Genomic DNA, 27786 nt, shown 5'->3' with positions numbered 1-27786 from the left:
TTAGTTATAGCCATTCTGATGGGCATGAGGTGATATCTCGTTGTTTTGTTTGCATTTCCCTGATAATTAGTGATGTTGAATATCTTTTCATGTGCCTGTGGCCATCTGTATATCTATTTGGAGAAATGTCTGTTCAGGTCTTTTGCCCACTTTTTTATTGGGTTGTTAGTTTTTTTTGTTGCTGAGATGTATGGGTTCTCTATATATTTTAGATATTAACCCCTTACTAGGTATATGATTTGCAAATATCTTCTTCCAATTGTTAGGTTGTCTTTTCGTTTTGTTGTTGGTTTCCTTTGCTGTGCAGAAGGTTTTTAGTTTGATATAGTCCCATTTGTTTATTTTTTCTATTCTTTCCCTTGCTGGGTCAGACATGGTACTTGAAATTATGCTGCTAAGATGGATGTCAAAGAGTGTACTGCCTATGTTTTCTTCTAGAAGTTTCATGGTTTCAGGTCTTACATTCAAATATTTAATCCATTTTGAGTTAATTTTTGCATATGGTGTCAGATAATGGTCTACTTCCATTCTTTTGCATGTGGCTGTACAGTTTTCCCAACACCATTTATTGAAGAGACTTTCCTTAACAAAACATTTTTTAAAAGAGATTAACTTAAAGAAAAGGTAATATTAGTAAAGTAATTAATTAATTAGGAAATTAATAAAATTCAAAGGAAACACACTATGATGGCCAAAGGTCACCCAGGATCATACATGATGCCTTGGTCTCAAAACTCCTATAACAAGCTTCAGACTCTGTCATCTGCTTTAGTTCTTCCCATGTCCCAAACTTTGGGGACAATGTTGGCTTTGCTTAAAGATTTGGCCCCAGTCCATTTCCCAGCATCTTTGGCAGTGAGACAGGCAGTACACACACACTTGCAAAGCCTCCAGGTGAAATGGTAGATTGTCTGGATAAATGGCATGTATGTAGTGTCTCGTGTTCCTAAATCAGTTCTAAATAATCTATATACTTTCATTTGTACATTAAATATTTATTTCGTTCCTCTACAATTATTTTTTGTTAAATTGAAAGTTTATAAAAATAATATTTGTAAAAGACATGAATAATAATGAAACCATATCTGTATACCCAACATCTCAATTTATGGAAAATAATGTTATATTCTTGTGAGAATCTGCCTGTGGGCCCCTCTCCAATCTTTTCCTCTTCCCCTTGATTTTTGCAGGTAGCCCATATCCTGACAAATTTTGTTTATTGTTATTATTTATTTATTTTTTTCCCCCAAAGCCCCAGTAGATCATTGTATGTCATAGCTGCACATCTTTCTAGTTGCTGTATGTGGGACGCGGCCTCAGCATGGCCAGAGAAGCGATGCGTCGGTGCGCGCCCGGGATCTGAACCCCGGGCCGCCAGCAGCGGAGCGCACACACTTAACCGCTAAGCCATGGGGCCGGCCCTGTTTATTGTTTACTTGCTTTCCTTTAAGAAGGTTTTACCACCTACAGTTCTATATGTAGTTTTTTTGTGATTGTAAAATAGATATAAATAGATTATATAATTAGATATATAAAATAGATATAAATAGATTATATAAATAGATATAAATAGATTCATATAAATAGATTAACTCACTGTATCTTCTTCTAGGACTTGACTTTTCCACTCAATATTTTTTTTTTTTAAGTCTTATAGATGTTTTTGCATGCACCTTCAGTTTACTTTCAGTGAAGAATGATTTTCCTTTGTATAATATACAACGGTCTATTCATTCATTCTACTTGTAGTTGATACTTGTATTGCTTTCAGTTTTCTGCTGTGCCATCATGGATAATTTTACACATATCTTAGTGCACTTGGGAAAACATTTGTTTAGAGTAAGCACTGAGCAATGGGATTTCCTGTTCATCAACTGCGTATCTCTTTAACTTTATTAATAGTATCAAAACATTGTCCAAAATATTTCCACCAATTCACAAGCAATTTGTAGGCATTCCAGTTGCTATTTATCCTCACCAAGACTTCTTATTGTAAAAATTTTGTTTTGTCTCAAAATGGAGGCAGTGAAATGGTATTTCATTTCCATTTTCATTTTCCTAAATACTAATGAGATATTTTTGTTGTTAAATTTATGAGCCATTTGAGTTTCTAACTTTCATTTTGTTTTTTTAAGTTGCTCTTCAGATATTTTGAATATTTTTCTATTGGGTCATCTGCCTTTTCAAAGTTTATTTGTAGAATTTATTTATATATTCTGAATTCTCATATTTTGTCAGTTATATGGTTGCCAAAATTATCTCCCAATCTGTAGCTTGAAATTTTACTTTTTTTTTCAATAAATAGACATTCTTAATTTTTATGTAGGGGAATTGAATTAATCCTTTATTTCCTTGATAATCTGAATTTTCTGTATTTTATTTAAGAAAGTTTTCTAGCTCAAAGTCATAAAGATATTCTCTTATATTGTTTTCTAAAAATTTTTTAGTTTTGCCTTTTAAATTAAGGCTTTAATGTTTTTGGAATGTATTTTTTGTGTATGGAGTGAGTAGACGTGTGTCCAATTTTGTGTATTTCCACGTGGATATTTTACAGCACCATTAGTTGTTAAAGTGTATTCTTTCCCTAATGATCCATAGCACCAATTCCATAACAAATCAAGTTTCCATATATTTCTGGAGCTGTTTCAGGGTGATTGAATGATTGATTGATTGATTATTTATTTATTTATTTTTGCATTGGAATATTCTAGGTCATACCAGTACACTCCCTTAATTACTACAGATTTTTAGTAATTCTTTATATATACCACGACTATTCCACTCATTATTTTATTTTTCTTCTTTGGGAATATCTTGCATATTCTTGGGTCTTTATTATTCTAAATAACTTCAGTGTCAGCTTGTCATAGTCAAAAAAGGAAGGAAGAAAGGAAGACGGACAGAAGGGAAAGGAATTCAGACGTGGGGTTTGGATTAATGTTTCCATAAATTTATATATCTATTTAGGGAGAATTACAAACACCAATTTTACAACATTGAGTCCTCCTATTCAGAAATAATGAATTTTTCTCCATTATTTGGGTCTTTTAAAATGTCTTTCAAACATATATTTTATAATTTTCTCACATATTTTATTAGATTTATTCTAAGATTCTAAAAACTGCTATAAATTTTCTGTTTTTAAAATCATATTTTCAATTATTTGCAGCTGGTGCATATAACCATTATTGATTTTTGTACATTGATTTTATTTCTAGCAACTTGATGAATGCTCTTATTAATTCTAATAGTTTCTATATAGATTGTTTAGGATTTTCTAAGCATACAATCATATTACCAGCAGATAACGAGAGTTATCCTTTCTCCTTTCCAATGATCAGAAATTTTCTCTCTTTTTCTTGCCACACTATGTTCCCTAGGGTCTGTGTGGAGTAAGAATTGTTCATGATGGGCGTATTTCTTTTTCTCATGATCCTAGAAGAATGCTTTCAGCAGTTCACCATTAAGGATTATGTTTGCTCTAGGTTTGGCATAGATAGCCTTCTAAACTAATTTGCTAAAAGTTTTTGTCAAAAATGTTCAGATATTTTTATCAGATAATGAATTTTGATATTTTGTATCTATTGAATGAATTATATTATTTCCGTCTTTTATATCTTAATTTGGTGAATAATCTTAAATACATATCTAATGTGAAACCATTCTGTCATGTTAACTATTGCTGATTCTCTTCAGGATTTACTCTGTTTGATACATTACTAAGCTCTCTTGAGGACTTACCTGACTTGGTCATACTGATTATCTTCAATACATTGCTGGATCTGTTAGGGATTCTTGTGTCCATGGCAGTGAGAGTGACCTGGAACTTTCTTTCCTTGTCCTCATTGAGTTTTAGTAGTTTCTGTTAGTCTCAGAGTATTAGTTGTGGGGTTACTTCCTCATTTAAGCTCTGGACACATTTATGGAATGCTAGAAGGATTGTTCCTTGAAAGTTCAGTAGAATTTCTCTGTGAAACTCACTGGTCCTGACACAGACACACGTGCACACACACACACATATATGTTTCTTCTGGAGAGACCACTGATTGGTTAAAATTTTCGCAAATATTTCCGTTTTATCTAGGTTTTGAAATTTATTGGCATAAAGTTTTGCAGAATATCCTCTTAATAACTTTAAAATACCTACTGCATTTTCAGTTACACTCAATTTTCAAGCCCTAGCTTTATTCAGAGGCTGAAGGCACTTCTGTCCTGTCTTATATTTCTTACCTCTCTACCTAGATCCTGAACTCTTTGTCCAGAGACACAAATTGTCCACACTTGGACTGCTTCCAATCTGCTTGTCTGACATCTAAATGTTGACTGAAACTTGGATTCCCTGCAGCTTTGCCACCCCCTCCCATGGTGCGCCTTCTCATCCATCCCCGGGAGCAGGGCCATCTTCAGGCTGAATCACCTCTGAGATCCACGAGTCCTCTGAGTCCCCCTCTCTCAGCATCTATTTCATCCACGGGAATAGGTAGTAACATGCTATGTTTCATCTTCTCCCTTTCCTGGGCTGCCCCCATCACGAGTGCTAAGAGTAGACAAGTGTGGCTTAGACATAAAATCAATCCAGCTACTATTCACTTTCTGAGATTCACTCAAATGGCTAGTACCAGGTATGGAACCCTGAGGCTTGTAGAGCTGCCCCACCTACAAGTCACCTCATCTCCTGCTTCCGTCTCAGCCTGGACCACTCTGCTTTCTCATAGTGCCAGCAGTGTTATCTTGTCTGGAAGCTGTATTGGTCCAATGCCCGGCCTCCTCTGCCCATCCTGGCCTGTAAGTCTTGAGTACCCAAGAAATATCTGAGGATGCCTTGTGGCTCCTTTCCTCATCCAGGTGAGAGAGCTTCTCTCCAGCAGAGTTCAGCAGTAGCACTGAATTCCAAGGCTGGAATTGCCTTAGTCTTATCTCTTCTGTTTTCTGCTCCACTGTCTTGGTCATACTCATCAGGGAAATGAGCCCTCCTTGAAGGCCGTCTTTCTCCCCTGTCTTTTTAATTTTCCCTCAGGAGGATCTATTTTCAACTGAGTGACTGAAATCATTCTACGTTCCAGGACTCTACTTCTTCAATGGAGTCTTCCTCCCTTATCCCAGGTTCTTCTAAGTGTACTAAGACTCTATGTAATTGGGGCCTTCCATCCCCACCAAACTTTCTTCTTGTATTCCTCTCCAGTTTTCCAGCCAAGCTAGACATCTTAAGACGCTAAGACTCTATGTAATTGGGGCCTTCCATCCCCACCAAACTTTCTTCTTGTATTCCTCTCCAGTTTTCCAGCCAAGCTAGACATCTTAAGACGCTATGAACACTCCATGGTCACTTTTTCACTTCCATTAATGTTTATGTTGCTATTGCTCAGGTTGATACTTACTCAAGACATGTTTATTAAGCACCTACAATGTGCCCAGCTCTGTGTTAAGCACTAGAGATACACAGATGAAAAAGAGAGTTGAACCCTTCAGGAAGTTCAGCATGTGGGTGTGGAGACAGACAAGTCCACAGTCATCTCCCGTAGCATGAGTAGCAGTGTGTGTGAGGACAATGGAAAAGAAGAGCAGCCTAGAGGGAGGAGGAGAGTGACGAGAAGATTTCACATCAAATGAGGTCAGGGTGAGACTGAAAATACGGTCTGAAATGAGACTGAAATGAGAAACAAGATGATAGAGAGCAGGATATTCACATAACATTCCCTCACGTTTACGGTGAGAAACTCAGGGGAGAATCAGAATTATCCTGAAACCTGAGAGGAATTTTGGGCTAATGAAAAGTTAAAGGCTAGCAAAGACTGGAAAAAGATGCTTTAACTATATAATATGCAAACAAATTAGTATCCAGAATATATGATAAACTCCTAAAAACCAATAAGAAAAAACAAGCAACACCATTTTTAAAAAATTGATAAAGAGTATAAACAGGTAATTCATTCAAAAGAAAGTTTAAAGGCCACTACAATATTAAAAAGATATGTTCTCCTACTAGTAATCTGGGAAACATTGTTTATCTGACGGATTGGCAAAGATAAAACATCTACCATATCAAATGTCGAGAAATATGTGGAAGAAATTGAAGTTCTCATATTTCTGGGGGTGGGTGTAACTTGATACAACCACTTTGAAGAATAATATAACAAGTTCTGATAAAAATAAAAATACACATATATTTCAACCCAGAAACCTTACTTCTGGATACACTCACAGGGATGTTTACTGAAATATTATTTGTGAAAGCAAAACAATAAACACAACTTAAATTCAATGAGAAAGTGGATAACTAAAATGTGGCATAGTCACATGATGAAAAACTAAAACAGAGCTTTGAAAGAATGGGTTAGAAGTAGATGTATGAGTGTGGGCAGATCTAAATATCAATTTTGACTGGAAAAAACAAGTTGCAGAATGATGTGCATGTTGTACCATTAATTTAAACTTTAAATACATTAAAAATAATATATTTCATGGCTAAAACATAAAATTTACTGGAAATAAGCACACCAAATTCATGCTTATACTCTGGATGGTGGTAAAAGGCTCCTTTCTGATATCAGTAATGTCTTCCTTCATAAAAATATAAAACAGAAGCAAATATGAAGAGTAGTAAATATTTACTAATTTGGGGTGGTGAGAATTTAGTGTTTATTATATTATTCTCTGTTCTTTTCTGGTTTCTGGCTTATAAAATGATATGAAGGAAGGAATAAAAGAAGAGAAGAAAAGAGTTGAAAATCAAAATTTTAGATGAAGCCCAGCATGTTTTGCTTAGCTGGCAAGTCAGTGTGAGCTTAGGGAAATGAGGTCAGAGAGGCATATGAGGGGATGGTGAAGAGTCCAGTGGGCCATACTTAGGAATTGTGATTTTACCCCAAAGGTAATGGGGGCCATTGGCTACTTTTAAATATGGAAATGACATAATCCAGTTTTTAGTGCTTGTTACATCAGGAGCCATCACTTGGAGAGCGAGACAACGAAAGATGCTGCTTTCTTTGCTGTATTTCACGTAACTTTTCTTTTCTTCCTTTTTTTTTTTTTTTTGTGAGGAAGATCAGCCCTGAGTTAACATCCATGCCAATCCTCCTCCTTTTTTTATTTTTCCCTTTTTCTCCCCAAGGCCCTAGCAGATAGTTGTATGTCATAGTTGCACATCCTTCTAATTGCTGTTCACATAACTTTTAACACTGACTTCTAGTTTTGTAGAGTTAAGCTTCATTTTATTTTATAAAACTCCAAATGACCCTGGAATTCAGAAATTTCTGAGAAAATTTAAATTTGGAAAATGTGCTTCTTTTTCTTTTATTCTTTCCTCTTCTCCTCCCTCCCTTCTTTTCCCTAGCAATCATGTCAAAAAAGTCATTTGCATTACTACTTTTTATTTTCTTTTAAAAGCCAGCTCTTTAACATAAAATTGTTTAATGTTAGTTGCAGTGCTAGGCAAATCAAGAAATAGCTTTTTCTTAAGTTTATGAGAATTAAAAGAAAAAAAGGAGCAAGACCAAATTTTGATAAAAATCCAATGATATTTGCTTAATTTTATGTGAAACAATTTAGCTTGGTCAATATTTAAGTTTTCTCCTCTTCCAATGAATACTTTAGGTCTACATATTTCTGGAAACATCTTTCAGCCCATTTCACCTCCAGAGGGGACCGTATTGAATCTTTTTCGTTAGTCATGGAGGAAAGAGTCTAGGCACATGCCTTCCATGGGTTGGCAGCCTGGAGAAATGAAGACTCATATTTCATCCTTCTATGTGACATTGGTGCAAAACAGTGTCTGCTATAATTGTTCTTAAAGACAACTAAATTGGAGTGACAGATTAAAATCCTCGGGGAGAACCTGCCAAAGCCCTTTCTTGAGTATGTGCACTGCTTATAAACCTAGCCAAAAGGACAAAAACAAGATTAAGGTGTAACAATTTACAATAATTATGGAAATTATATTAATCAATCAGCTAATCAGAAGATATTTAACCATCACTGACTTTTGAAAAAGAAAAAGAATGAGCCAATTACTGAATCTTGACAATAAGCCAGGTCTTATATATGTTACCACAGTTAATTTTCCTCAAAACAGTCACACTCAAAAAGGGTAATTGTCTCATTTTATGTCAAAGAAAACAAAGTTCAGAGAGGTTAAATCGATTACTCAAGGGCATGCATCTGAAACCCTGCTCCTTTTACACTATACCAGCCCCCTATGCCGCTCACCATTCTGGAGTACTTGGCAATTAACTTAAACTTTGGTTTGGATATACTCTGATAGATATTGTAACAATGCTTGGCAGAATGCATGTAGAAATCATTCATGTTTTTTCTAAATGTTCCAAGATTGCAAGATTGGCCAAGAGACTGACAGCAAATGAATCGAATGGACTGAAGTATCCTGGGTCAATTCTGAAGGATGGTAATAAGGTAATTAATGGTAACAGGTGTTGGACAAATTTAGTGCCAATCCCAGCTCTGTGACCTTGGGCAAGTGGTTTAAATGCTCTGAATCTGTTTCCTTATAAAACCAGGACAATAACGCATAATTATTATTAGGAAGAGTCAATGAGTTAATTTATGTAAATCATCTGTCACAGTGGCCCATTGTCTAAATTCAATAAATGGTGTGTACTACTGTAATGACAGTAGTTATAGCAACTAGAACAGTATACATATGGCATACATTGCAATACACTTGTGAAAGGACAGGCAACTTTGTCTAAACAATGCCCACACTGATAATCTCCCCTTCTCTTCATCTACCAACCCTTTTTCCTCCACCATGAGGCTGGGACAAATTTACCAAAGTCTCTGTCTGCTACTACAAGAGAGAGTTAGATTCCAGAGCTCTGAGTTGGGCCGGTGAAGGCAGTTACATGAAATAGTAAAATAAGAGAAAACTAGAAGAGAGAGGCCACCAGTGTTCAGGGCTTTGCTGATCCAAGTGTGGCTCACAAACCAGCAGCATCAGAGATCCAGGAGCTTGATCCTGAATCAGAATCTGCATTTTATCAAAGTCTTGTAATTCATACTTTCAGTAAGTTTGAGAAGCACTGTTCCAAAAGTACCCCAGGAAATCAAAAGCAGATGCCTGGACCATAATAGGCGACACAAGCCACCAGGATGTTGGAATGGGCTGAAGTATTACAGGGAAATGACCAAAGTAGGACATTCATCAGGGTCCACCTCCTTTGAAGGCATAGGTACAGCAGGAGAAAAAAAAAAAATACTGTCTAGTTCAAACATCAATAGATATGAAACATGAGCAAACAACTAAACATTTTCAACTTGTAAGTATTCATATAGATTCAGTCCAAGCCTATGTGACAAGTATAATATTTAGTATCAAATGGCATGCATTCACATCTTCTTACTACACTAAATTTATTTCCCAATTAAAATTCCATTTAAACAAATCAGAATGCCTGCTTAACACATTATACTGACTCTAAGGAACTAGATTCTGTGACCCAATTCATCAAAATGCACTTGAAAAATTCTGTCTGGAACTCTCAGATCAATGCTATGCATTAAGGGTTTTATTTTCTTCCTTCTGTCCTTTCTCTTCCGAGGTTGACTCATGACCACTTGAGATAGTGCTAAAGCTGACAGAGAAAGTGAAAATCCTCTGCCTTCTTGCCCGGAGGAAATGCTTGGCAGGAGATTTCCAAGCTGTGCTGTCATCAAATCTAAACTTAACCTTGTTCAGGAAAAGAACCCTTAACTTTCAAACCAACTCCTTGTCAGGCCCATTCAACTTGCAAAGCACAATCTTGGAGGGTGGGGGGAAGGAATTAAAAAAAGCAATGAATACATTTCAGTTTGAGGTTATTGAGACTTGAAATGATGACTTCTCATATTTTGCAAAGACATTAAAGTGAAATGTCTTGGTTCATGGGCACTTACTACTCCCTTCATCTCCATTAATCTTTGCTCACACTTTTGAAATACACCACTTTCTGTCTTCAGCAATAAAATGAAATTTTCCCAGGGTTATAATTGCTTTCCAGTGTGTCTTTTCTCATGTTATTTTATTGCTAAAGATTTCCTCCAAAATGGGAGATATGTAGTCAACACAATACAATGTATTTTCCTGCTATTTTTAATCTGTTCATGCATAATTTCAAGGGTTGGGTATGGGAAAAATGGAAATTGAATTCATCTGACCGTGACAGATTTGCAAACTCTGAATACAACTCAAACTTTATTGATGCTTTTAAATTACAGCACAAAATACCTGGACATGTCCATATAACATTTATAGCATTTTATGTCTTCATAGCTACAGCCAACATTTTCTTAAGAATCACAACTGTAATTCAGGATGAGCGAGAAGAGCATTTTACAAGGAAAAGTAGAACGTGCTGAAGCATTTTGCTTGGAACAAGCTTTTATTTTTAGCTTGTCCCCAAAAAATCATTATCTAGAGGCCTGAAATGTCTAAAAAAAATCATTATATTTGAGTGCCTGGTAGGTCATTTCATAGGGTCCTGCAGGATCATATTTGATGTCAGATGGGTAAGCTCTCTGGACCACAGAAACAATTGGTGGAGTGCATTGTCTGATGGACCCTACCCCTTCCTCTCTCTTGTGATAAGCGAATATTCTCTAGAGTACAGAGTTTTAACAAATGGCACACTGCAGTTTGATCCAAGAAATTATATCCAGGATTTTTATTGAGTTATATAAAAGGTAGCGTTTCCAAAATTGAAATCTGATAATCTGAGGATCTCAGAATAATTAATATTTATCTGCATGTAATAAATTAAGGTCTTCTCTCTAGTGCCTTAGCTTGGATAAATTTTGTTTGAGTAATAGTGTACAAAAGAATGCCAAAAACAAGAAGGGTCAGATTTAGGACTTAGCCCTGAACTCTGCCTGGTTCCCTCTCTTCCAGTGAGAAAAGTCTTTTTAGAAGAGAATAAACGCCTAAGCCAGAGCCATCCATCATCGATTAAAGGGAACCAGCTGGTAAGTGGGGACCACCCACGCCAGTTTATTGGCATCCCCTGTCCAGTTCCCATCCCCAAAATATGGAAAGCCAGGCCCAGAGAGGCCTAGTGATAAATTAAAGGGGATGGCCACTGGGAGCTGAAAGTTTTCCCTTCACAATTTTAGAATTCAAATATATGCACTCTCTAAGCAGTATTTCCTCACTCAAAAATCTTTTCAGAGGCCTACAGAAGAATTATAATTATAATGCTACAGTTACCATTAATTGAGCACTTTTTATGTGCCCAGTACTGTTCTCTCTGTGGGTGGGTTGTAACAATCCTCGTTTGTCACAATCCCCCTGTGGAGAGCAGACATCATCGTCTCTATTTTCGAGGAGCAGCGCAGAGAGGGAATGGATTTGCCTGAATTTATCAAGTCAGTCAGTAGAACATACAAATGTTCCAGCAGAGTGATGGGACCCACAGCTGTGATTTCTTCATCCCACTTCCCACTTTCACACTTGTCCTCGCTTGCACACTCATGGGATTTACATAGTCAGGCTCCCCTCCATTTTTCTGGGTTTATCCCTAACATTCTTAGAGACTTGGTTTCTTCACTCCCACAATGAGGGGGTGTTTGAGGCTAGAAAAAGTACTTTGGAGAGAAGATGGCTTTGCCTTCCCAGGTAATACCTGTATGATGTTGATAACTGTGGTCCTCGTCCGTTGGATGGTCAATATTATGGCTGTCCTACCTACCTGAGATGTTTTTTTTCAAAGATAAATAAAGAAGGTATTTGGAAATCACACACATATAGAAATAATAATGATGATGTCATCGAAATTTTCCTCAAGCTCTAACAGTCATGATTTTATTCGCCTATGTGACTTGGGCAAACAAGTCTCTTTACTGTTGCCCAGACATTTCCCATTTTAGAAAGCTTCCAGTTCATACCCAGATTTTTAATCCCAATTGAAGACTGTCCTCCATTTATCTAAAATCCTACTTAACAGATAATTGTTGAGCAACTGATCTGTGATCACCACTGTGAAAGGCAATGAAGATAAGAAGATAAATGAGACATGATCACTGTCTTCAAAGAGCCTGAGGTCTGATGTGCAACAACTTCATCAAAACAAAAGCCCATCACAGTGCTGGGTCTTCCTCCTGGAGTAGAATATAAGACAGAAAGACCTCAAAGGAGGAAGTGGTTCTCCTGGCCTGGAGAGATCAAGGCATGCCTCTGGAAGCATTTACGTCCTGTGTAGTGAGTAGGAGTTGATGGGTGGGCAAGAAGAGAGTGATGTCGGGGGCATTCAGGACAAAGTCAAAAATAAGGAGGCACAGCAAGCCATTGAAGCTGTCAATAAATTGGCAAGTTTGAGCACAGACTGAGAAATAAATAGTGTCATAAAATAAAATAACCAAGAGTCTGATCGTGAAGGGATATAGAGAGACAAGGAACTAGAATTTTATTCTGAAGGCATAGGAACTACCTACCTCAGGTCAATGTGATGTGTCTTTTTTCCTGAATGGAGTCCTCATTTCTCATCTCTCTTTGGGCAATTAAGAAGGTATCACTTTATAACATCTTATGACTTGCCATTATATACATATGGTTTTTACTCCCATGACACTACTTATTATATTTATCTAAAAGAAAGATGAGGAGTATTAACTGTCATTTGGAAATCATTTTAATATGTAACCATTCATCATCTCTGTTTTGCTTGATTGAAATTTGTTAATTTTAGAAACTGGTTTGTGAGCTTCCCAGGTCTCTATGATAACAAAATAGAAAATCATGGAAACCAAAAATCTTGAAATTGTTCTTTATTCTTACCTCCCTGTCAATTCACCAAGCAATGATGATTCTTATACAATATAACTAAATTTCCTTACCTTCTCTCCATTCCAAATACCATTGTTTTAGTTCAGGCCTTTGCTATCTCTTCGTATTTTCTCTAGGCCTTAATTGGGTCTTCCTGTCACCAGTCTTCTACCCTCACTACCCGATCCCCATCATTACCGCAGACATGTATGCACACAAACACATGCTCCATTCTCCACACTGAAACAGAGCAAACTTTCTAAAATATAAATTGATGTAACTTTCTCACCCAAAGCAGTGTTTCTCAGCTTTTTAAGCAAATGATCTAAAAACACAAATGTGTCAGGTCTTATTTTAAAATGTCAAAAATTTTAAAATATAATCAAATATAAGAACTAGAAAGAAATCCAAACATTTTCTATATAGCCCTGTCCCTTGTAATACTATATAAGAGCTGTGCTTCCTGATCCCTTAAGACTCACCAGTCTATAAACCAGATGGCATGATGCCTGGCACACTGTGCTTAATAACTATTTACTGAATACAAGAAAAGAATGTGATAAAACTTAGAAAGTATACTGTGTTTGGTCTTGGAGTATAAGTAATGCATAAACAAAATAGCTCTTGCTACAGAATTATCCTGTGAACTCTGAAGAGCTGATAAAGAAGCAGTGTTAAAACCATCTGGATGGGAAAAATGTGAAAGATACAGTAGAGCGTATAAGAAATGTCATTTTCAAAAGCAATGGCTGGAACTGGACATGATAAGCTTGAATCTAAGGAAGAAAGAATGATAGAAAATGAAGGGAACTCACATGTATTCAGTTATGTGCCAATCAGTGGGTTAAATATTTTACATGAATTGGCTCTTTTTGTTCTCATAACAAGCCTGGATATAGTTATTATCCCCATTATACATAGAGAATACTGAGATTAAATAACTTCCCAAAGGACATATAATTAGTAAGCGATAGAGTCAGGATCTGAATTCAGACTGGGCTAGAATCCAATGTCTGGGCTCTTTCCAAATATACTACAGTCTCCAACTGGTCCAGAAAGAAACACAAACACACGCACACACACACACAGCTAGATTCTGATCTTGAAGGACTCCTGCTTCTGTGTCTAGGGTGGCATTATTTTCTTATCTACAAAGACCAGTAAATGTCAATATTGGTTCAAATTATCAATACAAGTTTACCCCATCCACTCATAAATATTTAGTGTTGACCTCATTGGATTGTGCTATCAGCCAGCTGGCCAGTCCCCAACTCAAACCTATCATCTTTTTAATCAGGCATTTTTCCCAAATTCCAGTGAGAAGACTGATGACACAAAGAGATTTTAGAGTTTCCTTTAGGAACTCTATGCCTAGACCCATTAAAGATGAGCGTTTTACTAATGTGTACAGATTGATTGAGCTACACTTTAAGATCATGGTCTCCTGAGTAACCAGGATTTTCAGTGAAATTGAGAGCCACTGAATGCAGGAACATGATTAGCTATTGGAATTTTAGCTCCATTGTATTAAAAAAAGAATAGATATCTACGGAGAAAGGCACAGCTCTAGAAAAGAAATTCTCAATTCTAATGAGCACTGAATTGACAGAAACACTATCTTTACAATTCTTCAGTTGTCTCCTTTCCTTCATTTTAATATTTCATGCATAATCATTTAAACAATACACTTTTTAAGTAAAAATACATCATCTCTACTTTTAACTTTTTAATGCTTTTATAGTATTTTTCCCATTTTCCCAATCTTATTATTATGTACATCACATTCATTCATTTATTTAGCTTTGTTTAAAAACCCAATGAATTGTGAAACTTATTTGGCACTGTACTTTGTAATGCGTGTGTGTGCGGGTGCATATTGTGAGAAGTGTTGATAAGTGGGCATGGGAAGAGGAGTATGGGGGTGTATAGAAACAGATTTAGGGAAATTTTTAAGATAGGTATAATTTTATTTTTTCAAAGATTTGCTTTTTTTCTTATTAGTCTCTTCTAAAACCCTCCAAAGTAATCCAACCACCACTCTCAGCTTCTCATATTTCAGAAATTTCTAATCTTTTTCATCTGTGAATCTTACCTTTTCTACTCATCAAAGATTTCGTGCCTTCTAGACAATCCAGTTAAGCTGTGAGGGACCATTCATCATCCTAAGGGTTTAATAGCTTTAGCATTCTTGAATTGAGACACTGTCAGAATGATGCTTTTGGAGAGCATAGTCCTAGGCCTCTGACTGAAGCTGATCCCGACAACCGGCCCCTTACTCCTGCCCTCTGCTTGTTGGACCCCACTTTCTGACTCTTTGACCAGCCCGTGACCCCATCAATGACACCCTGGCCTCATGCTCACCTTAGACCTGCTATATGCTAAGAACTCTTTGTTCTTTTGTCTTCATGATGCTGCCTCTGGAAGCCAAATTTAAGGCTGACGTATCTCGTAAGTCTTGGTAAGGACACATGTTGAAAGCAGGGTTTTAGAAAGGATGGTTTAACGAGAACAGAGCCCAGTGATAAATGGAGAAGACTGTTGTAAAAATCATAACATGATATTTGAAAAGCCTGAATTAGGATCAAGTAGTGAGCAACGGAGAGAAAAAAAAAGTGGCTATGAATCTGAGAGATCTTTCTAAACAATATCAATAAAATGATATGACTCGTATCTTTCATTCTGTAACTCAAGAAAGATTTCTTGAACATATACATAATCACACATACTAAGTACTATGATTAAAAACAAATCCTTCCTCAACATGATGCTTTATATTCCCACATAATTAGTACATCATATGCCTCACATATGAGGGGCTTAAGAAACTTTTGCTAAATGAGATTAAATCACTGATAAATTTAAGGGTAGAAACAAAAAAAATAATAAAACAGTCAATTGTGAACCCAAATTCCTAACTTGAGAATAAAAAAAAAAAATCATCAGTGACATTATGGGGAGAAAGAGGGGTAATCTGAGAGGAAAGTAATTTACGGAAGCATATTTTGGAGCCATTGAGTTTGGGCTAAATTGTGGGACATCTATGCACAGATATTCTTAAAAGTCCGAGAAGGAAAGAGCTAAACTCACATAAGATAATCAAGTGGGAGTCTGGCCTTGGCAGTCTATGATGCATTCCTGCCACCATTTCAGGGATTGGAAGTAGGTTTTCAGACAGACGATGTACAAAGAGTCACATTGACCTTGGTTCGAAGCCCAGTTTAGGCACTGATAGAGTGTGAAATGGACGAAGACACTTGTAGTTTCCTCATCCATACAATATGGATGATGGTCTCCCCCTTGCTGTGCTGCAGTGACTGCTGACAACCTAGACAGCAGAGATGCTCAAAGAATTATGGCTGCGGCTGCTGCCTCGTTATTGTGCTTACTGGGTTTGATTGCGATGTAGTCCTAGCAAGCCACTTATAAGTGAAGGTCAGTGCCTCCAAATCAAATCTTTCCTAAAATCTTGAATAGAAGTGTTGAAAAAGCCTGGAAGGAATCCCAGCCCATTTGTTAATCCCTAGTTGGGACAAGCCCCTCTTCTGGATGTTCTTGCAGTCTGCCGCACCCTCATTTGTCCATCGCCAGTCACTCCTGCAGTACAAGGAGTAGGGTGTGCATCTCCACCATGTTTGAGGAATCGCTTTACTATCTTTAAAGCCTGATAGGAACTCTTACATCTAGAATGTGCTCCATTAAAGTTTGTTGATTGAACAATGAACAATAACCCCTGCCATTTACAGCTGAGGAATCTGAAACACAGAAAGGTAAAATGAGAACACACTCACAGCGAAGGTAGAAGAAGGTCCAGGATGCCTGGATCCCAAGCAAAATGTCTGCTGCATGTAATTGGTTATAAATGTTAGGAGCTTTTAAAAATATATATATATATGAATTATCTTTCAACCCAAAGTGGATCTTGGCTTCTTGAGCTCAGAGTCTATGTCTTTGACTTGAATTCTGTCTTCCCACAGCAAAGGGCACAACCATGTGTATCTAGCAGCTGATCAAAAATGAAGCACTGCATTAAGTTGGAGATGAATATCAGGATAGAGAAGGTTTAACCTTCTTTTCATGACTCATTTTGGAGAGCTATGTTTCTTGATCTGCTCATTATGAAGTAATTTATCTTTTAGGATTCCATAGTGGAAAACAGGGACGGGGTCAGATTCAAGAGTAATATTAGAGTATTTATTTTTGTTGTTACCTAAGTGAAATTATAGGTAACAAGGGGAAAGATAAATGAAGCTAAAAGCATGAGTTGTCACTTCTAAGCACTGTTGTTGGCACTACACAAAATGCATGCTTTATGTCTTTTAAACAAAGTAGGCCATTAAATGCGCAATGCTAAGAGGAATTTTATCTCACCTATAAATACAAGTGAATCTTTTAAGCTCCAAATCCCCATAGACAATTTACTGTGGTAATCGAGATGATACTCACAATTTAACTTCAGGACCATCTGTAACTCTATTGGTATTTTAATACTAATGAATAAAAATATATGTTGGCAACAAAAAATGTTACTTAAAGTAGAATCATCTTAAAGAGTCAATGATAATTTCTAAGAATCTGTGTAAATATCATATTTACTCAGAATTCTCTTTTGTGCCTTTACCTTTTAATTAATGTGAAAGAAGACCTTTAGTATTTAACTGCACATATATATTGAGAAACAAATTATCTCCACTTCTTCAGATTGAAAATATAAAATAAAATGCCTAACTTGAGTATCCATACAAATATTAGTAAGGAAACAAATGTTTTCTTTTTTCTTTATCTCTTCTATTTCATCCTTCTTTTATTTTTTTCTTTTCTGTTTTTTTTTTTTTTTTTTTTTTGGTAGGTAGGAGAGAGTGTTAAGAGATAAGGAAGGCAAGAAAAATAAAGAAATTCAAAGCTTTTTGAAAATTATCGACTGCTCTTCTTTAATGTTTTCCTGTTACCTAAAAAATGAAACTATGCCCTTCCTTTTGTAGAAAAAAGTTTATCCATTAAAACAAATACTGTGAAGAATAACATAATTCATGGTTACCAGACTTACTCACAGGTGGCAGGTAAATGACCTACTAGTCACCATTAGGGAGTGAAGAAACCTGAGTTTCAGTCCAGGCTAGTCCACTAATTAACTGAATAATCCTGGGCAGTCCTGTCCTCTCCCTAAACCCTGAGGTCCTCATCTGTAAAGTGAAGAGCTTGAATTGTACAATTTCAGAGTCTCCTCCTGGTTTTGATATCGTCTTAGTCTATGAGTGTAGGCTAAGTCGTTTGCATGTAGGACTGGGTTGTTCAACAGAACTGCGTGGAAAGAACAGAGGTGCTTTTCGTTGTATCCATAGGTGTGGTTTTTTCTCTGCCTGTGGGTGAGGTGGGGTAGGAGGTGGTCTTTATGTTATAAAGGAAAACAGCAAAGATGGCAGTAAAGCTATTTGTTGAAGAGAATGGAGAATAATAAATCACACGTGAATAGGGATTTCCATTTTTTTAAATAGCCTTTTAATTTCATCTGATTTTTGCAGCAAATCTTTTAGAGAAAATGCCCATGAATAAGCTTTTAAGAAGATATTTTGAAAATATGTTACTATGCCAATGCATCCATAAGCACAGTTTTTTCTGGAAGAATGATTCTTGGGAAAATCATTATAGTCTCTCTCAAGTTGTGTGTCCCTTTGGAAGCCTAACTTTTAATCCCTCAATAATTTTTTCCTAAACTTCAAACGTCCCTCCCCCTACCCGAGTTTCTTCACTCTTTCCTCTTTCCTTATGTAAATACAGATAAACATCCACACACACTTTTGGAGGAATCCACTGATGGATTTAGCGTTGTGCAGACGCGCTGTCAGAAGGCTGTGATGTGAGTGGGAGCCTAAAATTTAACAACAACATGGGTTTGCTTATTTAAAGCCTACAGGAATGGTGGAGCAGATGGTGCTTCGTTTCTTTCCTTCCCATCCATGTGTTTGGTGTGATGTGGGCCCAGTCTCCCAAGGCTGCCAGTGTGCAGAGCGGGAGGACTGCCCGGTGAGATGTTGTCCTCACTCTCCCATGTCTTGACTCCTTTGTTTCCCCTCCACTTCATGTGCTCCTTCTCAGCCGGTCAATTGTAAACCTTTGGTGCAAAAGAGCTATCAGTGACACCAATTGTTGCACAGGTTTTGTGACATAGAAATGAGACCACAGAAAAAAATTGTTGAAATGATTGCTCTCAGTTGCAGCAGATATTACAGACAATTCTTATTCTGCTTCCTGTTCTCATTCTGTGCTTTATCGTTTAAAGGAGGACTCTTTCCGTCTATTCTCACTCCACCTTTAAAATGATTCTATAGCTAGATATGGCAGAGATGACTCTATTTTGCAGATAATGGAGACAAAGCTTAGTGCATTTGGATGTGCTATCTGTTGTCACCATGGCAAGAGAAGAAACCAATCTAGAATGGGGATCTCCTAGCTCTAGGCCTCCCAACGCTTTCCACTATCCCAGGCTGTTGCAAATCATGAATTAAAAAACAAAACAAAACAAAACAAAACAATTATTGTTCTCATTTATGCAAGATCATTTCTCCTCTGCTTTAAGAATAGGACACATGTCTAAAAATTACACACATTTTGGGTTTAAAATGGTTATATGGACAAATTCTTAATTCACAATGACTAGGGGTAATTTGATTAGATGCTTGGTCTATTCTCAATTTAAGTGATGTTGTTAGGTTTGTTCATGTGATAAAGAGATGACAGAGGAAACTACCTGTTGCTGGGAAGGAGAGCAGTCTTTCCTCCTTTCCGATTTGAAATTTCCCCATTCTTATCACTTTCAGGGATAGGCGAGCAAAATTCAGACATGTTCTCTAAAAGCCACAGTTACAGTGTACAGTGGACAATGTACGATTTACAGTGGACCCATAAAGAAAAGGGTCTGAAGAATCTCCTAGGACCTTTCCATTAGCACAGATTGTTTTTAATAAATTTACCAGTTTCCAAAGTGGGAGCATTGATCTCACAAACTGAGATGCAAGGAAGGCACATTTCAGAAGAGGAAATGGGCAGTGGGTGAAACGGCAGCTGGTGTCATGAGGCCACTGGGCCTTAGAGGCTTGCTTCTCCCTGAGGCCAGTGCCTTATGAAGAAGGGGACTGCATAGGGCTGGAGGAGATGAAAAGGTCACTTGCCTGGACCTCTGGACAGTTAGGTAGCCATTTTATTGGCTTGGATGTGACCTTAGTGAAACTCTCCTAAACTTCCTCATCAGTTTATTTATTTGTTTATGTCTTTATATTTTCAATGATCTCAGCTCCTTGAGGTCTGAGACTCAATTTTACTCAAATCTATCCCCAATGCCTATCCAAGGTCAAGTAGGACCTTATAAATATTTATTGGAGTGAATTAAATTGAAATGATTAGGTTACTTCTATTTCTACTTAAGGAAAAAATAGGGTTAGGGACACAGTATTCAAAAATGTCATCAGTGACACATGAGAAGAACCTAATAAAAATGGTAGCATAGTCTTATACATGTTATATATTTAAGAAATACACAAATACTATAATAAATATGGTACTTTACTTTCAAAAAGATCTTCAGTTTGCTTGGAGAAGTGAGTGTCAGAAGGGTTGTGAGTTACTGGGACGTGTTGGAAGGACTATTTTCTGAAATTGGAGGATAGTTGTAACCACAGACGTGGATAGGTAAGCTCATAGCTGTGAAGTGTGATAGTATGTGGTGTTTGATGTGTGTGTCTGTATATGTGTATGGCTTATTCCTGTGGGGCTCAATTCAATTGGGTTCAATTTTCTGCATTCATCTGATATGTCCTGATGATAAAACAGGTATAAGCTAATGTAAGATTTGCATTATGTTCAAATTGCTTCCTAATATATAAATATCATAACAAGTTTGCATTTCCAAGAAAGCGGTTGACAGTGTCTGTGTACCTCTTCTCCCCTGCATCTTATTCCAGGAGTAAAGTGGCCCTGAGCTCTGCTTTCTATTTGCGGAATGACCATAACTGCTGAGGTGCCCGTGCTGTGATTTTTATGTTATTTCTTTTCAGCGAAGAACTGGGTCTGTTTTGTGTTTGTCAAATACCTCAAAATATTTTTCAAACGTTTGTGTTTGGGAAAAACGCGAAATACGCTTTGCCAGTTGATTTTTTTTAACACAATTAACAAACAAAAATTTAATCCTTATGTTTCTCATTAATTTTCCTGCAATTAGATGAAATACTGCTCTCTAAGAATTTGCTGGATAAACAAGCAGCCTCGTAATCCTATGTACATTGTCTTTTAAAAAATGTCAAATCAACCCTTCCTGAGAGCCCTTAATACCATGAAGTTTACCTTCAAACTGAATGACGCATTTCAATTTTGTTTTGAGTGAGACATGTCTTGATTTCATGAAGTCATTTTGCAATGTCCTACAAGATCAATTGTGTACAAAATGGAAAAATAAGAAAAGTGTTGGTACTGTTATGTAGACTAATTGATTCCTTCCTTTCTTCCCTGTTTCCTTCTTTTCCTCCCTCCTTCATTCCTTTTCTCATCATGCCATTTTTCCAACAAACTTTATTGAAGGCCTATTATGTAGCAGATTCATTGCTAAGGTCCCACAGAGAGTGTGTCACTTAGTAGAAGATGCAAACAAATAAATGAATGATTACAGAACGTTTAGATGACCAATACGTTATCTGAAGAGCAGGCTCCTCAACATGAGATTGGATGGTTAGGGCATCAGTGTAATCTGGAGGAACATATCTATGTTGTCAAGACCACACCTCTGCCCATGGCCCCACCTTGTTCCACATTTGGACAACTCCAAAGAAGCTTGAGAAAGCATACCTACCACATTAGAGACAGCTGGAAGGGTAGCTACTGAAGTGAATGTCATATTCAAGATTGTACAAGATCGAGGACTATTTTCTATTACTTCATGGAATAGAAATGAGTTATTAGAACTAGTAACTCATTTTCCAGACTTTTACACAATTGAAAGGAGACATTCTGAATTATTCTATCCCTCTAGCACAACTATACAAGAGTCCCGAGGACTGAAAATGGGAGAGTAGTTAAACAATATTTCCCCTTTAATAATCTCCTTTCTTATAGAATAAGTTCAAAAGCCATAACTTGAAGCTTTGATTAAAAGTGATTGATTAAAGGAAAGGATGGGTAGCTGGGCATTTGAGTTAGGCAAATCTGGGTGAGAATTCTGGCCACACTATTTTCTAGTGTGGTGACTTTGGGCAAACTACTTAACATCTCTGAACTTCAGTTTCTACAACTGGGAAAGAAACTTATACCTGTCTTTCAGGGTGTTGTGAGGAGTAGATGAAATATCACATGGAAACAAGTGGTACTGGCCTTGTTTAGAGCAGGTAGTTAATAAATGATGGTGGTTAATGCCATGATCCCTCTCTTTATGGAATATCTCTTGCTGATAGAATTTGCTCTCTCTCTCTCCTATCATTTTAGACAACTGTGATGACCCGTTAGCATCCCTGCTCTCTCCAATGGCTTTTTCCAGTTCCTCAGACCTCACTGGTACTCACAGCCCCGCTCAACTCAACCGAAAAGTTGGTGAGTAGGATGAACAAAATTCTAAGGTCAAGTGCTGTATAAGCATGCAGTGGATATGAGGAAGAAAGCGAGCAACTCCATGCACTGGGATCCTATTCAAGATGGGGAGAGGGAAGTCACAATGGAATGAAACCATATTTCGCAGCACATAATGGATATTTACATCGTGCTGAGTCTTGTTCCTCCAACGCACCTGACTCTTCTTGATGATCATAAGATGCCTTTGTGAAAACAGTTTTTAAAAATATTTGCATTATTATTTTTTGTGTGTGTGAGGAGACCAGCCCTGTGCTAACATCTGCCAATCCTCCTCTTTTTCTGCTGAGGAAGACTGGCCCTGGGCTAACATCTGCGCCCATCTTCCTCCACTTTATATAGGACGCCGCCACAGCATGCCCTGACAAGTGGTGTGTCAGAGCGCACCCGGGATCCGAACCGGCAAACTCCGGGCTGCTGCAGCGGAGCGCGCGCACTTAACTGCTTGTGCCACTGGGTGGCCCCAATATTTGCATTATTTTTATATTTCATATATCTAATATAAATAGCTATCAAAATATATTATTATTATAGTGTGTTTATAATAAGCGTGAATGAAATCTACCAAGATTTTCCTTTAATAACTTTTTTACAATAAAATAGCTGTTGCTAATTTAAAACAATATATAAAATACTATTAAGTAAAAATAAGAAAATACAAATAATGTGTAATCTAACAAGCTAGAGAGATCATGGTTAAATGTCAGGTGTGTATCTTTACAACATGTGATAGAGGTGAGGACAGACACCCTTAACTAAACTCTTATGTGAAATGCCTTTAACAAATATGATGTTGGATATCTAAATAGATATATTTTTAATCAGATTTGGATGTCGACTTTTATTATATATATATATATATACACACACATATTATATATAGGTGTATAGTTGATTTAAAAAAATTTTTAAAGTGTATTTAAATATCTGATGATGATTGTGTATTTGTGTATCTAATGAATGTTATAAACTCAAGTTCAGAAAAAGAATTTTGTATGCAATTTCAAGCGGTACACTGATCTATTAGAGGTCATATTAATTACTCTTGATTATATTTTTCCATACATATGAGGCCAGTCACATTAGTAAGTTTTCCGATATAGAACTATCTTTGCATTCTGGAATAAGTTCCAATTGGTTGTTACAATATTTATATTGTTTTTATAAAGTGCAGAATGATTAATTTGTTAACATTTTAATTTATAGTTTTGATTCTCCATTAATAGTGAGATTGATTTGTAATTTTTGTTTGTATGTTTGTTGTTTATTTAATACTACATTTCACAGTTTTCCTATTATAATGGGATCAGTAATTTAAAAGTTAGCAATTCTAGGGTTTTGTTGAGACAGAAGTTTAGAACATTATTCTCAGGAAAAAGAGTGATCAAAGACCAGCAGGAAAATATTAATAACAATTTTGTACTAACACTGTCCTTTGCTGAATACTCTGTGCCAAAAATTTTATAAAGCATTTTACCTATTTTATGATATTTAGTCTTCAAAAAGATACTCTAAGGTAAGCATTATTACCTTTTACTTTCAAGTAGGGCTCCTGAGGCTTAGAGAAGTTGCATAACTTGCCTAAAATCACACAGTTAAGAAGGTGGAAATGCTTGGATTCAAATCTAAGTCATCTGAATTCAGGTTTTGCTCCTAACCACCGCATCAGCAAGTTCATTCACTAACACAGGTTGAAGAGGGGTATATTACAAAGAAAAGAGGCTTGGAAATTAATCAGCCAGAGTTCAAACACTGGCTACAGCATTTACCTGCAAGCTCTGTGAGTGTCTGCAAGTCACTTATCTGCTCCCAACCTCTATGTTTATCTGTAAAGTTAACCAGTAATGCCTCCCTTGCAGCATTACGTGCAGACTGAGACCAGAGTTGCATGTTCAAAAGATTCTTCTCACCGCAGGGTAGAGAATTAGACTGGAGCAGGGGTGTCCACTTGTCATTTCAGGAAGAAACACAGGTTGGCAGATTTTAATACGGTCTCCAACAGAGCATCCAGAGCCAGAGTTTTTGTCAATCCTATCCAATTGTGTGGGGGCAGAAAGTCGTTAGTACCTAGTGGCTCCTCGGCAGTTTCTGGGGAAGCTGTGAGTCTGATCAGAGGCCAGCTCCTCCTCTAATGCACAGATATTGACAGGGCACAGATGTTTGTGCTCCGATTTATTATAGTTGTCCCTCTCATTGAGGACTCTGGGTACCTGAGCCCAAGGCTAGCATGAGTGTATGCAGAGAGAAGGTCGACTTCTCTTCCTTCTTCCAGCTAGAGTTTAGATGAGGAAGGCCATGCAGGAGATACAGTCACAAAGTTGGGATGCTTCAGCCTAGAACTCATTCTCTAGTACAGCTCCCAAGGCTGACAGCCTCCCCTTCATTCACCGGGCCCAACCATTGCCCTTGGGAGGAATCAAACACAGGCTCAAGGAGATATTAAATCACTAGTTCTCAACCCAGTGCTCTACATTTGAATCACCTGGAAAGCTTTACAAGTAACAATGCCTGAGCCCATCTCCCAGATATTCTGAATTGTCTGAAATGGGACCCACGTAAGGATATTGATGAAGTAAAGAAATACAAGCTTTCCAGGTGATTCTAAAACGCACAAGAATTGCAAACCACTCAATTGGATGAATTCACGAATAACAAATTCTTCCACTAATATTTATTGAGCACTATATGCCAGGCACTGTGCTAGAACCCTGGCACATGGTTGGTAAAAATAGGCACACACCCTATTCATAAAGAGTTTACATGGATAATGCAAATTACCATATAATTAATTATTAGCTAACATTTGTTTAGTGACTATTTTAATATGATTTTGTTTTATATATATACAATATAAATAATGTGAATGTGTATTTGTATATATATATAGTAGGATATAAGAGATAGTCAAATATATACATATGGTTGGATATATACAGAGTCAGAGTAGTATATATATGGAGGTGGATATATACAGGGTTAGATATATATGCACATCCATATGTAATAGGATACACACACACACAGACATATATATATATATGGATGTATGCAGTAATATATATGTGTACATATACATACATATTTAATATATATACAGAATATATACATATATGGTATATATTTTAATAAAAAATATTATCATTTAATGTAATTAAAAACAGATTTTGTCAAATGAGTGGATACACAAATACATAAAATTTAGAAAGTTAAGGAGAAAACTGAAATTTTTCATTTCATTAGAAATATCAGTATAAAGTAATGATTTATTTTTCTTCTTCTAAAATTGAGCTTATGTCATGTCAATTTGGATAAAATCCAAATTGTAAAATCCTGGCCGTCCATAAAACTAAGTCCCCCTCACTTAAATGGCCTAGAAATAATTATAGCCCTGTCTAATGAACATTCATTTTCTATGAGTCTTCCTTTAAAAGTTCTCTTTTATTTTAAAAGAGGAAAGACGTCAAATATACCAAAAAAGAGCAAACTGTTCCACGTGGTTGAAATCTAGGATACTCTCAGATGCGCACGGAGATTTCAAAGAACATCTTGGTTTTAATTTGAATTCTCCATATAGTGTTTTAAATAGCAAGTTCACAGCCAGATGCTAAATAATTGGTACTCAGCACTGTCATTATCAGGTTCGGCTCCTCCCTGAATGGTGGCATTGTGTGTCTAGGAGTTTATGCTGTTCCTGTTATCAATTTATGGCCACCAACATGGGACTAAAAATCATCACAACAAAATACTTAGCGCTTACTAAGAGCCCTCACTGTTGTAAGCCTTAAGGCACATCAACTCAATCCTCACAATTACCCTCCATGTAGGTATTATTGGTGTCTCTGTTTCATAGGTAAAAAATGCCGTGGCACAGAGAGGAAAGGAAAGAATATTAGAATAAAATTTCTAGGTAGATACAAAACTAGTTAATGTCCTACAGGATAATAAAATTTGAGGATTATAACTTCTCTATTGGACAAAAATTTATAAGTTAACATATAACTCCACAATACCTAAGGTCTAATCAAACACTGAATAGCATAACCAAATGGCAGGTACATTCTTCTAGAGAATTAAATAATCATTGAGTGGACTTGTTAAAAATTGCCCCAGGATGATGTTGAAAGGACATACAGTAGCCTGTTTTGATTTCCAAATTTTGGATAGTTTTTTCTCAACACGACCTGTTCATTCATTCATTCACTTATTACAGTGTCTCATGAATTTCTTCTACTCTGCATTACTTAGCCTTCTACACACTTGTTAAGAAATTTCCTGGTACTCCACCCAAGATGAAAGCCAAATTGTAAAACCCTTGACTTCCATAAAACTAAGTACCCCTCACTAAATTGAATGTGCTCAATGGCCTTCTTGCGGCTCATCACTGCTGAACTGGTTCACAAGGATGAGCTTCCCTGCAAGTCCTTGCGCACCATTTAAATTTGCTGACTCCCCTGGGAATCACTTAGATCTTTGACATACGTTGAACACAGGTAATTAAGGACCACTTTACCTCCAGTGTGCTCAGAACTCAAATGTACACCTCTCTCTCCCACACCCAGGAAGGAAGGGTGCACAGCTGGTGAGTTTGTGCTGTCAGAAGCAGGGGTCAATTCAAAAGTTGAAAAGAATATAGGAAAGGTGTGCTGACGAGCACTCTCAGACTCTGAGTAAAGCAAGTGTGATGAGTTCTGTCAGTGACAAACTCATCTTTCTGAGAGAAAACACTCCCTTGGAAACAACCTTTGACCTGAGGCACTGCTGTGGCAGCCAAGGTCTGGGTGATCCACCGAACAAGGTGAGGACTAGATTGTCAAAGCTCATGTAGAGTCCTCACCCTGCTCCCTCATCTATGGAAGGGATTTGCCATATGGAAATTTTGTTCTCTCACTTCCACACACTCCTCAGTCCCCATTTCATCCACACACAAAGAAATAAAAAGCAAGGAAGAGAACGAATTACTTTTGAAAAAAATGACAAAATACCTTAAACGGGGCGTCAGATCAGCATTAACTTAGGTTGCTAACTAAATCCATATAAGTGTGGCTTAGGAGGGATCTGATTTTGTCAAATGTGATTTGTTTTGTGGCTCGAAAGCTTTTGATCTGGGCATTAAAGTCTACTGGGCTGTGAGAAGCACTTACTGTCAGCAGGAAGTCTGGGAGCTGGTGGCACAGCGTGAAGCCACGGAGCTGTGGGTTAGACCTGCTCAAAAGTGAGGGGAAGATTATAAGTTACTTTATCTGATTAAAAGTCAAATAGGAACAGACATCTTTGGCCCCATGAGAGGAGAGGTTTGTAATTGTTTTTCCCATCATTTTTTTCCCCAAATACAGTTTTGCAAACAATTAAATTTACCATTTGTTCCTTGAAATTTTAATCCTTCTTTCTCACACAATATATTTTTGAGTTGCTTGCCTGTGTATGTTGAGATT

At 36.9% G+C, this 27786-nt stretch overlaps 1 protein-coding gene across 2 annotated transcripts in view; it reads left to right on the top strand.

Annotated features, from left to right (window-relative positions):
- Positions 1 to 27786, top strand: part of CNTNAP5 (contactin associated protein family member 5) — a 760035-nt gene that overhangs the window by 149502 nt on the left and 582747 nt on the right. Inside the window, exons 2-3 of one of the 2 annotated variants that reach the window (XM_087435029.1) lie at positions 8326 to 8409; positions 22214 to 22318. In XM_087435029.1, coding sequence (XP_087291155.1) covers positions 22252 to 22318 — 67 coding nt within the window. In that variant the 5' untranslated portion in view covers positions 8326 to 8409; positions 22214 to 22251. The remainder of the gene's footprint in view (positions 1 to 8325; positions 8410 to 22213; positions 22319 to 27786) is intronic. The other variant, XM_014782496.2, reaches the window with a different exon arrangement.

Source organism: Ceratotherium simum, chromosome 9, assembly GCF_057802395.1.
Source record: "Ceratotherium simum simum isolate JZ-2026a chromosome 9, ASM5780239v1, whole genome shotgun sequence".
Classification (NCBI taxonomy): Eukaryota; Metazoa; Chordata; class Mammalia; order Perissodactyla; family Rhinocerotidae; genus Ceratotherium; species Ceratotherium simum.
The sequence above is the reverse complement of the archived record's forward strand: the minus strand, read 5'-3'. Positions and strand labels throughout refer to the sequence as shown.